The sequence below is a fragment of the Larus michahellis genome, chromosome 3 (genome assembly GCF_964199755.1).
Source record: "Larus michahellis chromosome 3, bLarMic1.1, whole genome shotgun sequence".
Taxonomy (NCBI): domain Eukaryota; kingdom Metazoa; phylum Chordata; class Aves; order Charadriiformes; family Laridae; genus Larus; species Larus michahellis.
The window spans coordinates 77,466,486-77,482,795 of record NC_133898.1 but is presented as its reverse complement, the minus strand read 5'-3'; the positions used below and the strand labels follow the sequence as shown (position 1 = coordinate 77,482,795).

The 16,310-nt window shown below is 40.4% G+C and overlaps 1 protein-coding gene across 1 annotated transcript in view; it reads right to left on the bottom strand.

Annotated features, from left to right (window-relative positions):
* The window catches only part of ROS1 (ROS proto-oncogene 1, receptor tyrosine kinase), a 73,236-nt gene that overhangs the window by 22,451 nt on the left and 34,475 nt on the right, over positions 1–16,310 (bottom strand). Inside the window, exons 28-36 of the mRNA XM_074578316.1 lie at positions 12,719–12,936; positions 11,913–12,048; positions 8,546–8,778; positions 5,742–5,918; positions 4,551–4,725; positions 3,967–4,084; positions 1,707–1,894; positions 1,116–1,208; positions 280–415 (exon numbers count right to left, since the gene is read on the bottom strand). Coding sequence (XP_074434417.1) covers positions 280–415; positions 1,116–1,208; positions 1,707–1,894; positions 3,967–4,084; positions 4,551–4,725; positions 5,742–5,918; positions 8,546–8,778; positions 11,913–12,048; positions 12,719–12,936 — 1,474 coding nt within the window. The remainder of the gene's footprint in view (positions 1–279; positions 416–1,115; positions 1,209–1,706; positions 1,895–3,966; positions 4,085–4,550; positions 4,726–5,741; positions 5,919–8,545; positions 8,779–11,912; positions 12,049–12,718; positions 12,937–16,310) is intronic.

The window sequence follows — 16,310 nt, the reverse complement described above, 5'->3', positions numbered from 1 at the left end:
TGGAAGCTATTGGAAAACACCAGGTCGTCTTCCTTTCCCATGCACTCACGTTTCTTGCCAATGTGAGCGTGCAGGGTGGGATAGGGGCAATCCAGGCCAAGGTACACAGCGGGGAGTCAACATGGCAGGGTGTACTTCAGAGCAGACCTGCCCTGCAGCATGAATGCAGCCCTTACCTACACCTTGAGGTGTCAGAGGTGAGTGCACTGATGAAAACCACTCCAGAGAAGCCCTCTTAAATGTTTTTGTCCTGAAAATAAACTTGCTTCAAGGACATACCTTACAGCGTAACAGGCATTGGCTAGTCCCACTGTCTCAGCCACCCCCCTGAGTTGAGCTAATTCTTTATCTTCCTTGATAAACACTATCTGTCCAGGTAAGGCCTGTTTTCTGGATGTCCTTTGTTGGTGCCATACTGGAACAGAAAAGCAGACTGTCAGATATTTCACTCTGAGAACATCCCAGTGTGCAAGTAGGCTGAAAGCCTACAGGTTTTTTCTTATTCTGTTCAACACGTCCCCGCAGCAGCTCAAGTAAGCAAGATATTTCCATCTTTTCCCCCCAAAACTCAGACAACTGCTCCTTGAGCTGAGAAATCAGTCAAGCATCCAATCTGTAAGTGGCAAGACCCAAGCCCAAAGGGCTGCTGCTAAATCCCAGGAAGAAGATGAGTGAGAGGGCAGGACCATCACATGTGGAGCTACAGTTCAGGGTAATCTCTACATACTTTCTTCAGAAACCAAGCTTAAGAGGAAAAAAATGGGATCCATTGGTGCATAAATGCAGTACCCAACTTGAGAATTATAAGGTAGAAGTTTTATAAGGTTACACAGAAATACCAGAGTTCCTTCAGCATTCCTGTGCTCTCCCTGCAGGGAATCAACAGCAAAAAATGCCTTAGGATGGAGTGAACTGGTATTCTGTCCTCGATACTGAAAACATAACCAGCCATCTCTAGGTCCTCAAAGAATGAGAGCACACGAATTCTTCCCAGCTCCCACCCTGGGGATTGTTCAACATTTCCCTAAAACTAGAAGCCCATCATCTCCCGCCATCTGAACTGCCTTTTACTGAGGTCTGGTGAATCAAGGATATGGAAAAACTCAGCCACATACCAAAACCAAATAACATGGCCACAGTCAAGCCCAGCACAACCACTCCGATCACAACAGCAATGGCAATGATGGTGTCTGGGGAGATCATAGTATCTGTTAAATGGGAGGGGAAAATTGGTTAATGACTGTAGATACAAAACATATCAATCCTATGGAGCTGAGCAAACCTGAGAGAACCCTTGAGCTGCCTGCTGTGTAAATGCCTCTGCACAAAGCTCTCTTGTAGGCTGTATGTAGATGTCTACATTTGGTCAGACCAATCCTCCTCCCCCAGGTCTGTGCCATTCCTGCGCGGATGGCCTACTGTGTATACAGAAGAGAAAATCCCGAACTGTTTGACCACTCAAAATGTGAATCCCAAAAACTAGAACTACGAAGTGTAGGTCTAACATTCAGGCTGAAGGCAAGAAGTAATTCTCACATCCTTACCCAGCATGGGAGCTTGCCCTTTTTTCAAGAATCATTCCATAATGCAGATTGCAGGGCCACCGACACAAATCGGTATAAACAAGCAGAAGCAAATTTTCAGAAATCAGCATAATTATTCTGAATAAAAATCTTGATTAACAGTGTAAGAAAGTACAGACATACCTTCACCCAAAATTATATCCTTGCTTATGTCACTGTATTCACCAAGTCCCAGCACATTTGCAGCTGCTGCTCTGAACTGGAAAGTTCCTTCTAAGTTCTTGGCCTTCCATGTGCAAATACTGGCACAGGAGCCATTGTAAACCACCTTCCACAAGGACTTCACTTTGCTGGTGGTGTCAGACTGCTTCCTGCAATAGCCACAGCAAAATAGCACAGGTATGTCATTAATGCAGTGAGGGCTGTTTACGGATTCCTCCCCCATTCTTCACTTCAGTTCCATGGCCTTCACAACATCTCTCTGCCTGCATGAAAGCTCAATCTGGTCGTGGGATTTTGGCTACGGAGCAGAAAATTGTGCCGTGCCATTGCAGCAATGCTAGGAATCACACATCTTTAGCTTGGCATTGGAAATGAAATGCTAGAATGTTTTAGACGTAAAAAGCTCCAGCACTCTTTCACCTGTTTCAGTGTACACCTCACAGCCAAGATTTCAAAACTTTCTTATTTAGCTTTAAAAAATAAATAACTAAATAAATAAATAAAAATGTGTCCTGTCAGAGGTTTTTGCTTTCCTGGGCCCAGAGTAATTCAGTGGCTCTTGTGCATCAGGTTTCACAAGCTAAACAGGAAACAGGTCATTGGCAGTGAAGACACAATTCTTTAGCTAGCCAGTTTCCCATAGTATCTGCTGACTGCTGGGTATATTTCTTCCTTTCCCCATTGGACTGAGATTGATTGCTCACAATAAATTCAGACCTGATTATTCACCAACCAAAAGAAGACCATGTATTTAAACTTGAAAGGCCATATCTGAAATATCATTTCATGTCACACAGGACTCTAGTATTTCATGTGAAATGACCTTCATGAACATGTCAATCATTCTCCCAACATGTTTTAATGCAGAAAAAAGGTCAAACACTTCCAAACCAGAAAGACATGGGAAAACTATATGTTCATGTCCTTGGTGTGTACTCATCCCTACCAGAGCTGTACGAAAAACAGGGCTTATTTCAAAGGGCTATGCAAGTATTTTCTAGTATGCTGTGCAACTAACCTAACATTTTTCTACCTGTTGTAAAAGGACTATGAGGCTCAGTGTGAAATTCAGTCAAAAACATCAGCACATGCACAGTCAAACTTCATGAGAAAAGCTTGTTTCATTAAACTTAAAAAAAAAAGCACCTTAGTGATGCATTATGATTCCAGAGACAAACAAGAAGCTGGAGCCTGGAGAACTTAGCAGCTAAAGCACAATTCTAACAGAGACCAAGGGATTGTCCTTTCTTTACCCATCCACAGCAAGTCAGGTACAAACTGGCTGCTGGCGTATCAAAATTATTGTGGTCTCATAGCATGCAGGTCAGTGCTCCCGTAAACTCACAGAACTGTACGGAGGAAGCTTACAGCATCAGGAAAATATGTCTGGGTGAAAACTTATATAGGTAAAGCATGCCTGGCTCCACAGCGCTGTCAGTCTTTAGCTTTCATAAGCACAGAGTTAGCCGAGGAAAAAGAAATAATAGTAAAATAAAATTGCTTCCCTCCATCACTCCTGATTTAAAACAATGTCATAGAAATGTCTCAGAAGATGGACCCTGTTTTAATTAATGCATTCATTAAGCCTTGCACTGACTGCCTTCAGCAGACCCCTCCAGAGTCATGGTCAAAAAATGGAAAATTTCAAAGTCACCTGCCCACAGCAATATACTCTGACCTGTCCATTCAGCCCTTCCAATGACACTGCAGGAATAAGTGTGAATTGACGTTCTATAGATGCCTAATGAGCATGACATATATAGTCCAGGTAATCTATATTTAATGACAGAGCACTTTAAAAAAATATCTAATCCTACCATGTTGGTGGGAATACTTAGTGATTTTTTCTGGCAACTTTATAATGCCTTTCCATAAGTCCTCTGGCTAAGATATTTCTACATATATTTTAGCCAAAAATGCATACTAAATGCTTGAAATTCGTGATTTGAAAATCTTCTAATTCACTAACACGTATCCAAATATATCCCTGTATTTCAGGGTTGATCTAGAAATGTGTTTAGCGTACATCTTCTTCTAAGCTTTCCAGGAATTTCTGGAAATGGTGGCTACTTAGTTTACTCAAGAAAGGGATCCCATGAGAAAGGCCATTTGCGTCATTGATATTTCACTCTTCCCATCAGAGCCAAACTGAAAGACCCTGCACACCTGGATTTGTTCTGGGCTGCTCCCTATGGGGAGAGTGCCTGCACATGTAGCTTACCTGCATTCTAAGATGTAGTAGGTCAGATTGCTTCCATTGTCATCAGCTTTTTCCCATTGTACAGAGTTTTTAGTGTCTTCTGCTCTTTTTGGAACTCCTGGCTTACTGGGAACACCAGCTTAGGTCAAACGGGAAGAAACAGAACACTTAAAATGTGTTTATAGAGAGACAAAGGGCAAACAGGCACAGAGAAAAATTTAGATGCGCACATGGGTGTTTAAACATACAAAAGGACGGAGGATCTACATCAGTAGTCCTCATGGAGAATGAATCTTTGGCCTTCTCTTTTCAATGGACAAATTTCGACATTTTCATTCACAAGCAGCCTTTCACAACCATTAGTTGTGAGTTCACATGCATACAGGCATTTCTTTTCAGTTTCCCTCACTCTTTTCCCCTGCTCCACTTGGAAGTGAACCTCATTTCTTTCCCCCTATTACTTTTGCAGATATGGTACTGTGTTATTTATTTTTCAAATGCACATGACTACTGGGTCTTAAGATAAATTTTACAAAATATTGTGTTTGAATATTCATGGTCTGAAAATAGTCTTAAAATCTCGTTATCCTACACTAAGTGCTTACCTGTAGTTTTAAAGCTTGTTGAAGAGGAAACGCTTTTCAGTCCTGTAACATAAACTACTGTTACTCTTACAAAGTAGTTGGATGAAGGAAGAGTTCCTGTGAGATTGCACGTGTAAACAAGGTCTGCTGTGCAAGTAGTGCTTGCAGGAGAAACCCAGTCACTTTTTGTTTCCCACTAGAAAAAGAAAATATCATCATGGTCAACTTTCTTGCTCTGCTGAAAGTGTGTCACAGTTCTATTCCTGGGTGGATTAACTACTTTGCCACCTTTTAATATCATAGGGGAGAGATTATGCCCGTGCTGTTTCAGTCACGGGACTTTGTCCTCTTAGAGACCAAGGACACAAAACCTAGGTTTTTTCTTTGTTTTCAGGAGACCTACAGGTCTTGGCAGCCACAAAGGACAATAGATTAAGTGATACCTTTGCAAAGCCAAAAGGAGCCTTCCCCTTGCTTATCTCTGTGCAGCGTGTATTTCTGGATCACTGTGACGTGTCCATGAGTTCAGACATTGAAAGGAGGCAGTTTGGTTGAATTGTGCTATGACATTTGTTTTAGGGCAGATGGGAAATGTCTGGTGTAGGCCTAATAAATCCAGTTATCTATATTAAGGAATCTATGTGGTCCAGTTTAGTATGTGACATTTTCTGTGTCCAGTGGTCCAGACATTAAAATCTGAACCTTCCATCCATGCTGCTGTCACTGCAATGCCTAATTCTACGCTCTGCAGTAGCAGAGCCCCTTTTCTCTCCACCATTTTCTCCTAACCTCTATCACAGGAAAATAAAATTCATATACTAGATCGTAGCTGATATTTAATGCTAAAAACCCTTTTCTACTCTTTCTTGTGCAGAGCAGACATAGGACTTGTAGCTACCAGCCAAGTTGGAGGAGGGCAGTGAGGAAAGAGGGAGGAGACTCTACTGAAACAGGAGACCCAGGAGTAATTCTGGTGGGGTCATCCAGGATGTCCTTTGGCACTATGGGGTATTAAATGCTGCAGCTGCACTCCCCCTTGTTCCTGGCAAGCACTGCCTCCATCCTGCCCCTCTGAGCCACTAAGACTGACGTCACCATGCCCAAATTAACCACTGAGACTCTTCATATACACCCTGCCACCCTGTCCTGCTCACCAGGACAGAGTGGGTTAAGTTTGTTCTGATCTGGAAAAAAACTAAGGGGTATTTTTACCTTACGCAGCTCAAACCAGAAGCTGGTTTCATTGACGTGCGAAGGAGCTCTCCATTCTAGCTGGAAACTGGTATTTCTGGGAACTATGTTAGAAGGTGCAGGTGGAGTCTCAAATGTTTTTGCAGTAACAGGGGCACTTTCAGAAAACCAGTTCTCGTTGGGATGAAAAGCAAGAACCTAGTAAGGAAATGGATGAACTGTACTGTACCAGACCAGCTGAAAATGTGGCTTTAGCAACTTCAAGTGTTTGGAAGACTAGTTATTTTCAAACAAGAAAATATTCAGGCAATATAGATATAGATACATAAACATTTTGAGCCTCACAGCTGCAGCATTACACATCTTCAGGCTGGAAGATCACGGCCTAGAGTCCCCTTTTTCAGAGACTCTTCTTAGTTTCTTGCTTAATCTTTTTACCAAAACTCATCTTTTTCTAGACCTTTCTGAAATGCCACAAGCTCTTACACAGGCATGCAGATGTCACATCGCACACTGGGCAGTGTTTTAAAATCAGAAAAACACAGGTGAGGAGGTGTTTTAGCACACTGCCTTCCACTAAGCCACAATAAAATATGACCTACGTTTGGGTATACATACTTACATACATACATATAGGCATATAGGTGTATGTGTATCTGTGTATTACCTGTTCTACCATCCAAATCATTAGCAAAAGCACAAAATAAAATTAAGGCCAGAACAGATCCCCTCCAGCCATCAGCTGAATGTTCTCCCAGACCATGCACGAACTGTGAAAACCAGTCTCTGACTGGATTTGTGAGGCACCCAATGTGCATTCTGCAGACAACATGTTTACTTGATTGCTTTTGAAAATGTCACTCTGGTGACAGCTGTGCTGTCCAGGTGCATCATTTATTGTTCTCCTTTTAACCCTTCATCTGTAAAGGGAGAAGCAATGTGTTTTGTTCTTATGAATCCATATTGGACACTTTTATTCCTCTGTTATCCTCTAGATGCTTGTATACCAACTGTTTACCATTTTGTCCTAATATAGTCCTATCAATACCTATATATGTCCTAATATAGTCCTAGTAAAACTGTACATGTCCTTAAAACAATGTCAGGTACTGAAGTTACACTAAGTGCTCTATAAATTCCTTTTTGAAGCTAAGTGTGACTTTTTTTTTTTTTGCTAGTTCTATGGGACTTCCTCTCTTCCAAAAGTTACAGAAGATAATCGTGAACATTCACAGACTGATTTTAACCATCTCCCTGTGTAGTTTAAGGCCATCAGATGCTGCTGACTTAAATACATATAACCTACATAAATACCATTTAACCTGTTCTTTCCTTTTCTTGATCTGTTGTGCTTCCATTGGCTTCATGCAGTTGTGCTAAATTTCTAGTCACGGGTCTCCTGTTCCTGAAAACTAAATAAATTAAAAAAATACTAGATACTGCAGGCTGTTCTTCCTTTTGTCTTCCGCTTCAGCATACTAACAGAGCCTTCCCAACTGCTTTTTTTGTCCTTACTACTTTGAACTTCTTTGGTTCCTCCATTTCCTTGATTTTATCTCCATGTTAAGCTATTCTTTTCTGCTCATTCTTACAGCAATGACACATGTGCCCAGGCATGTAAGACTTCCATTACTTCAGGATGGTGCTCCCCTGCCCTGGCTGTCCAAAAAGCCTTGCTGCCCAAGTCTGACAGCAGGGGTGGCAGGGGTGCTGATGTCTCTGCCCCTAAATTCTCACTGTTCATAACCCAGCATAACTACACAAGTCACCAAAGTTTTCATGTGATGCTGACAGGGGAGTCCACACGAACTGCAGCAACTGATGGATGGGTATCCCATTCTGCTGCTTCTGCTAGTTAGCCTCAGGCTGGGCAATTTCCTATCTTCCTCTGTCTATGACTTGCCTGGACAGTGGAAGAAACTACTTTGATTGCACTGACAGCATCGTATTTCAATGAAATCCAAAATCAGAGGGTTTGCAACTACATTTCAACATTCTTGTCTACAGAAATTTTCTTCAAAGGTGACCAAATAACCAAACTCCTACTTGCATTTTTAAGTCATTGTTATTCCTCTGCATTTAAGGGTCAACATTGATGTATTGTTCTTGTTGTGAACCTTGCATGTGTATTTTATAATGCACTTTTATTTAAAATGTGACTGCTGCAAGACAGAATTGGTCAAGTATTAATTCAGTCATCACCTATATCTCTATGGACATAGCAGATACCTTTTGGTTTATTGGACTAAGAAAAAAATAGCTATTTTTTTGCTAAGTGAAAAGTTATTTATTAAAGAAAACAGCAAATGGCAAAATGGCTGAGTCTGCTCTTGATATAGCATATAGAGGTTTCCCCTTCATGAAAGTTTCAGATATGTTGCCTTCCTGAGAAAATCCTTTATCTTTTGGCCATGATCCATTTGCACTCATATAACCTTGTTTATTGTATTACATCTACTCCTTCACAAGCAGGTCACTGTTCCAGGCGTCCTTTGAGAACAGAGGTTACCCACCACTTGACCCTCTCTTCGCATGTTGCATGAAGTATCAGGACAGTAACAGCAAGATTACAGCAGAAACTCCTATTTACTCTTGAGATCTGTGATGCCCTCCCCAAATAGAAAAGATCTCTGTTCTACGGATTTAATCTGAACAATCTATGTAGGAATAAACTGCAATGTTTAATTTTCCTTAAGGCTAAAGGACTGAGAAATCTGCCAAATTTTTGAACTCATATTTTCAAAACACACATATGGCCTTACAGAAGAGCAATCTAAGGATTTGCAAGTTAGTGAACAAATAGGTAAAGCTGCTTGTAATTATACCTTGAATAAATTGTTTGTTCCGGATTGGAGCCCACTGACAGACCAGGCAAGTGTCCCGTTTGGAAATTCACTTTTTCGCAAGGGTGTAGATGGGACAGGAGGCAATAAATTGACAGAGATTTGATAGCGGATGTATTCTGGAGGTCCATTTGGCTTCAAAGGTTCACTCCAAGATATGTTGATGGTGGTGTCAGACAAAACCACAGTCTTAATGGAATCAACTGCCTCTGGTACTGAAATAGAAAGAAAAAATTAATCTCCTTTTAGGTACAGATCTCAGTAGGGTGGGGGTTTTGTTTGTTTTTTAGAGAAGTCAAGAAATGTCACTGAGGGAAGAAAAAAATGTTATAAGCATTATGATCCATTTACAGGACTGACACTCTACACTTGTAAAAGTCATATTCTTGTACAGTCAGACAGCTGCAGACAAGTTCAAGATATTTTGAGGGACTTTTCAGTATCTCCTTGGCTATCCTACCATGCAAGGAGACCAAAAAAAACCAAACTCAGATGCTGTCCTATACTTCTACATTTATAGTCATATCACTGAATTCCTGCTGTCTCTTAGTTTCCTAACCAGGGTCTCAGGTGTGAGTTTAGTATGATGCTTATGTGGATATGCACTAGAAAAAGTACCCACGCACTATTCCAATTTGAAAGTCTTTTCTTGAACAGAAAAATCCGAAGGACAAAACCCCAAAATTCAGCATTGTTTCACATTTACAATTTTGCTCAGCAATACATCATTTTCCTCAGCTGTGTAAGCAAGAAACTGGGTTGCTGGTCTGATGTCCATGCCAGCTAGTTACTCACTAGTTGTTCTGGAAAAATCAACCCTTTCTCTGAAGCTTTGCGATCACAGACTTTGAAATGGTATATGATATGCCCCAGCTCTGCATCAAAAATTCTTTTTTGCTATTGAACTTTCCAAATAGGTAAAAAGTTAACAAGTCATTACGCTACCTTTGTTCCCAGCATCTCAGAACGATGAGTACATATGCTATTATTTATGTCCCATAACAAGGCTGCAGATTACTTACGTGAAATATGCAAAAGCTGGGCTAGTAAAGACAAATTTCTCATTTCACTCGCTAAAACACTTGTGGAGCAAGAGTGACACTCTGTGGCAAGAGCAATGCAATAATTTTTCCAAGTTGTCTTCCTTTTTTTTTTTTTATTCCCTCTATCTTGATATTTGTTGGAAGGTACAAATTAATCCAAACTTCTTTCATTTCATTACAGAATTGAGAGAAAGACAGAGGGAATTCACACAGCTTCACAGGTGTGAAATAGTGTACACACTTCAAGAGGCTCTAGAAGCATCTGATTACAATATAAACTATCAGTTACATTCATGAAATTGAGAACATAAGTGCCAGGACGCATATACATTCTGTTTACAGCTGGTTGGAAATATTTCAACAAATTGTGAAAAGCTCTGAATGCTGATACAAATACATATTAAAAATGCTTAGGGTTTTGGGGGGTGGTGTGGTTTTTTTGGTTGTTTGGGTTTTTTTGCCTTAGACTTTATTTTGATCCTGACATTTTGTTTTGCCCCAACTAGAGAAGCCCGTTCTGAGTTTCATGTTTCATTTTAACTTGAGACTGAAAAATTCCGTTTCAGTGGAGCAACCAAGTCTCTCATTTCATACACTACCTTTATGTTTTACTACTGAAAGGGTGTATGTTGCTGCAGGATGGATCAGTTTACCACAAGAAGAAGCAATGCTGTGAATTCTTTCCACATCTTAATAGTATTCAATCTTATTCAGTATGTCATAAAATTTTACAATACAGCTGTGGATTCCCATGCAAAGAATTGAAATCTACTGATCATAAGCCGGCTTTCCTTATTTTTTGCCATAGACTCCTTAGGAATATGGTCATAATATTCAGAGATCCACATAGGATGAGAGACTATTTGCTTGATGCTGCAGATGCTAAAGCACCTGCCTGTTAAGAGAAAAAATATAGCATGGTTGGAAGAGAATTTCCAAAGTATAGCATCTCAGGATCCCAAAAGAAGAGTGGCAGTTTGCCTGCACCTGCACATTTGAAAGATGAAAAGAGGTTCATCTTAAACAGAGGTTTTCTTAAGGGGAAAAATGTGACTGCTGCCAGGACAAGAAATAAGGAATGATCTGTGCATGAGAGGAGCCCAGTACAGGCTCAGTACAGTATAGGCCCAGCTCTCAAATAGTAAAGAACCAGCTTGAATAACAACTACATGGAATTTAGATGCTCTTGATCATGCTTTCTTTTCTCTTTTCTTTTCTTTCTCATTCTTTTTTTCACAAGCAACTTTGTACTCAAGAGAAAACCTCTAAAATAAAATACACCTTTCACTACACCATAAGACACATCTTGTCTCTTATGGACAGCACTGTGTGCAGGTTTTCCCCAAAAGTAACCTTGACTTGTCATTTTGTGAACGCTTCCTGTTTTTCCAGAAAGTGAGCTGTGCACCTGTTATCTTTTCCCAGGCTGCAGCTACCTGCTCTCTTAGATGCTGCTACAAGCTCTTGTCCCTGTCTTCTTCCATTGCATCAGCATGTCACACCCGATCACAGAGTACAGAGGTAGCTCTGCTTGAACACAATTACATCTGGCTGCTTTGCCATCATATCTTGGCCTCTTGTCTTCACTCATACCTCTTTCACCCATTCACTCACACTGAAGTTTCTCCATTTCCTTCTGCCATAATTAGATAAGTTTACTGATGTATTTATTTATTTTTAGGTAATCCCTAACCAGTCCACTCTCTGCCCTAAATGACACAGTGAACATTCAAGTTCAAAGCACTACTCCTAGCTTTCTTCTATTGTGAAAGGAAATGAGAAGGGCACATCAAAATCCTTGAAACCAACTGAAAACGTGCTATTGGCATTTAGGTCAGGAGGAGTGAAAATGAAGTGTTGTCTTTTCAGCCTGGTTCACAATAAATCAAATCTGCGTTACCCTAAGAAACAGTAATTATCAGAATAAAATCAAGCCAAGGCAAAAAATCTTCATGCTGAATGAATACGTAACACACATACTTAAACATACCTAACCACATATACATCCAAACACAACTTATTAAAAACATGGTCCAAGGGAGAAACTGCAACTGTTTATCCACTTTCAACCATAGTTCATCTTTGCTCAGGAAAGCAATGAGCAAAAGCATTAAAGAATACGTACATGTCTTAGGAATCTTACAGATTCATCAAGTCTGGTTGCCAAAACCTTGTGAAGATCTACACAGGTTACATTTTAAGCAGAAAATATCTCTGCTTTCTTATTTGCAACCCAAATTTACACACAGCTTCCTTTAACTGAGAGGAGCATTCTGTTCAAAATCAGAATAAAATGTAAAACAAACCTCCATATAGTGTTGTGCCAATTGTCTCTTTTCCCATCACTTCCTGATCTGAATAGTAGTTTTTTGCTGCAACTTGTATGACATAACTTGAAAATGGCTGTAAGTTGTCTATGACGGCTATAGGACCCTGAAAATCCTGTAATTTGAAATCAGATAATAAACATGTATTCTTAGAAAAGAGAGTCATATGTCACACCAATCATCTGTCAATATAGTGAGTGTTAAAAAATAATAGTAGTGATTTTGTATTTTAATATACTTTAGTATTTAAGAATGTGAGAATTATAGTTTGGGTAATAAGTGACTACAGAAAACACATAAAAATACCCCAAGGTGACGTGTAATTAGCCTGGCTACAACAGCATATTTTTCGGTGACTGATACTTAAATAGGAGATGGCAAAGCAAAAAAAAAAAGGTAACAGAAGAAAAAATTACTAAGGCAAGTACAACTACCACAAAATACATAAAGGCAAGCCATATGGTTGCTGAACAGTCTCAAGAGTTATTTAAACAGATTAATATCAACCACAACTGCTCTTTTTACAAGTAGTAACTGAAGACCCGTTTCAACAGGATTTTAGCAAAGGCCTGTTAAAAAGTAGAGGAGTACTTGCACGAAGGAAAGCTACAGAATCTACCACTTAACAAATACCAAACAGAAAGGGGAATTACTGCTGGGGACGTAGAAGTGGAAAAACTCCCTGATAGAAAGTTACAGAATGGTTTATAAAATGACTAGAAGTGATATCACATCCCCTGTATATATATGGTATCACGTGCATTTTTGTTCCAAAATAGCCATACCAATGTTTTTTGCCATAGAGCTGACAAATGGTAGCTTGAGTTCCTGTGGTTGTTAGTCATTTGTTTGAGAAATACCAGGTATGTTGGCGTAGGCAGTGATATGCTGGGGCATAGCTGCTGTGGTCTGACAGATGGCAAGCTTAACACAAAACTGGTGTTTGTCGTAGCAAGGATAGTAGGTTTCTCAGTGTCTGGCAATAGAATCAGGCATCTTTTATCTAGGAAAGACATCAAAAAATAATAAAAAAATTAATTACTGCTGGACCAATCCAAATTTGCATGGGATTCTACCACCATTCCTAGGAGAAAGCATAACCACAAAGTTTTCTCTCTGCTTTCACAAAGAAGAAACAGAAAAAAACCCCACCTGAATGAACTTTATTTGATTACCTTCATGGACACAAGAATAGCAGTCATCAAAGTGAAGTCTCATTTATCTTTGATAAAATACAGATTTACTAGAGGTACAGATTTACTAAAGAATTTAGGTTCTTCTTTAAGTACCTAAATACCTTTGATGTCCACTCCATAGTTGCTGTCTTATCAAGGGCAGTACCTCCTGATGAGTCCTAACTTGCTTGTCATAGGAAAGGCAGATATGCAGAAGACAGAGTACCTTTCTCTAGCAATTAGATGTTATCTCTCTTTTTTTCCAAACAGCTTTTCATGTGTAAAGTTCATAGTAACAACAGGGAAAGGGGAGACAAATTTTGGAAGGAGAAAAGGAGTCTATAGGGAGAAAACAATAGAAAGCTACTATCTGACGGTAAACAAAATGCAACAAAAGAAACCCCCTCATCACTTGATGTACTTTTAAAACAAATTAAAAATATATTAAATGGACTTGCTGCCAAAAAGGAAAAGACTAAGGCAAGTACATGGGGAAGGTTGTAAAAGGACAAATGTTTGCCCTTAGGCCAGAACAACTGACCTCATGTCGAGATCTTTTCTCCCTAAATGAGCAACCCTGCAATTCCTACCAAAGTCAAGTTCATGCATATAAGGAAAGGAGAATAAAAAAGTCTGTTCAACAGAAATAAATGTAAAGTTGAATCTTTGTCAATTTTATGGTTACTTAGAGTAGCAAAACTCCCATCAAAAAAGTCCCAAATGGAATAAAAAATTGAATCATTTTCAGATTTAAAGTTTCTGTCAGGCAGTTCATAGAAATGTGTTTACCCTAACAAGAAAATCCTTCACTAGATATTCAGTCCCTTTCCTCCTAACCCTGACGAGAAATCATTCTCTCACAGAATCTGTGACAGGACAATAATTTTCACCAAGTACTTCTGATGTATTAAATGATCAACTGACATCACATCTCTGGATGGCAATTAAATAGGTTAGAATGAAAGATAACTCTAGAAGAACTCCTTGCTCACATCACTAAAGCAATAAAAAGCATGTCAGTCAACACAGCTGGTCTTTGCAAACATCACTTTTTCATATATATACCATTTGCTTCCACTACAGAGAAGGAGAATAAAATATTTTTTTTCATATTTTAGTATGTTCATTTACTTCTATCCTAAACTTGTGTGAATCATAGGATTGGGTTGGAAGGGACCTTAAAGATCATCCACTTCTAGGCCCCCTGCCATGGGCAGGGACACCTCCCGCCAGATCAGGCTGCTCAAAGCCCCATCGAACCTGGTCTTGAACACTTGCAGGGATGGGGCATCCACAATTTCTCTGGGCAACCTGTTCCAGTGTCTCACCACCCTCACAGTAAAGAATTTCTTCCTCATATCTAATCTAAATCTCCCCTCTTTCAGTTGAAAACCGTTGCCCCTTGTCCTATCGCCACACTCTCTGATAAAGAGTCCCTCCCCATCTTTCTTGTAGGCCCTCTTTATGTACTGGAAGGCCACTATAAGGTCTCCCTGGAACCTTCTCTTCTCCAGGCTGAATAACTCCAACTCTCTCAGCCTGTCTTCATAGGAGAAGTGCTCCAGCCCTCTGATAACCTTTGTGGCCCTCCTCTGGACTTGTTCTAACAAGTCCATGTCCTTCTTATGTTGGGGGGCCCAGAACCGGACGCAGTACTCCAGGTGGGTTCTCACGAGACCAGAGTAGAGGGGTAGAATCACCTCCCTCAACCTGCTGGCCATGCTTCTTTTGATACAGCCCAGGATACAGTGGGCTTTCTGGGCTACAAGCACACACTGCTGGATCATGTTGAGCTTCTCATCAACGAACACCCCCAAGTCCTTCTCCTCAGGGCTGCTCTCAATGTGTTCTCCACCCAGCCTGTATTTGTGCTTGAGATTGCCCTGACCTACATGCAGGACCTTGCACTTGGCCTTGTTGAACTTCATGAGGTTTTCACGGGCTCATCTCTCAATCCTGTCCAGGTCCCTCTGGATGGCATCCCTTCCCTCCAGCGTGTCAACCGGACCACACAGCTTGGTGTCATTGGCAAACTTGCTGAGAGTGCACTGAATCCCACTGTCCATGTCACCAACAAAGATGTTAAACACTACCGGTCCCAGTACTGACCCCTGAGGAATGGCTGTCACTGGTCACCACTTGGACATCAAGCTGTTGACCGCAACTCTTTGAGTGTGACTATCCAGCCAATTCCTTATCCATCAAGTGGTCTATCTGTCAAATCCATATCTCTCCAATTTAGAGACAAGGATGTCATGCAGGACAGTGTCAAATGCTTTGCACAAGTCCAGGTAGATGATGTCAGTTGCTCTTCGCTTATCTACCAACACTGTAACCCTGTCATAGAAGACCACCAAATTTGTCAGGCATGACTTGCCTGTGCATTGTCCCCCTTGCAAATGCCAAGTCTGTGGATTCCTCCAAATATATTTTCAGCAGTCAGTGTAAATAGGAAGAGCTCTGTGGGGTTCTCTGTGTAGAAATAATACCTTTGGACTGAAATTCTGTTCTTTCTTTTCTGCACCAGCTAAGCCTGGGGCTTTTGCAGGAAACCCTACCCCTGGGGACAGGGATTGGTACATTCTGTACCTGGGCCAAACCAGGCTCCTGTAGCAATGCCAAGCTCGTGTAAACCTCAGGGGAGCAAACTTGCCCAAAGTGCTGGTAAGAATAGCCTGGGCACTGGTCAGAGCAGCGGCAGGCAGGAGTAACTCTACTGGCTGCCCAACACAGTGTGAAATTATTTTGTTCCAAAGAAGTCCATGCTGTTAAAATATTCTCTTATATATTTGCCAGATTTTTATGCAAAGCTGAAGTTAAAGAATTATTTTGAATATATCCATCATGCTAGTGTACATTTTAAACCTCTGCATTTACAAAGATAGGTAGCATGAATCCTAACTTTCTATTAAAACTAATCTTTATTCTTCCATTATTATTCTACAATGGTTTGTTTAAAATATTAGGAGTTCTAAGTGAAGCCTGGCTCTACTATAACAAAAGCTGCAGTTGCCTCAGGTATTTCTTTATAAATCATTTTAATAAGCAGAGTTCTTATCAATTTGAATTGGGGGGGGGGGAGACTTTTTTTCAGCTTTGCATACTAGTGAACAAAACCAGAAATCTGTATCATAGCAGGGATCATTATCAAATTTTTGCTACAAAGCTTTGTGGACACATTTGGTCTTTTTCTGTGCTTTAA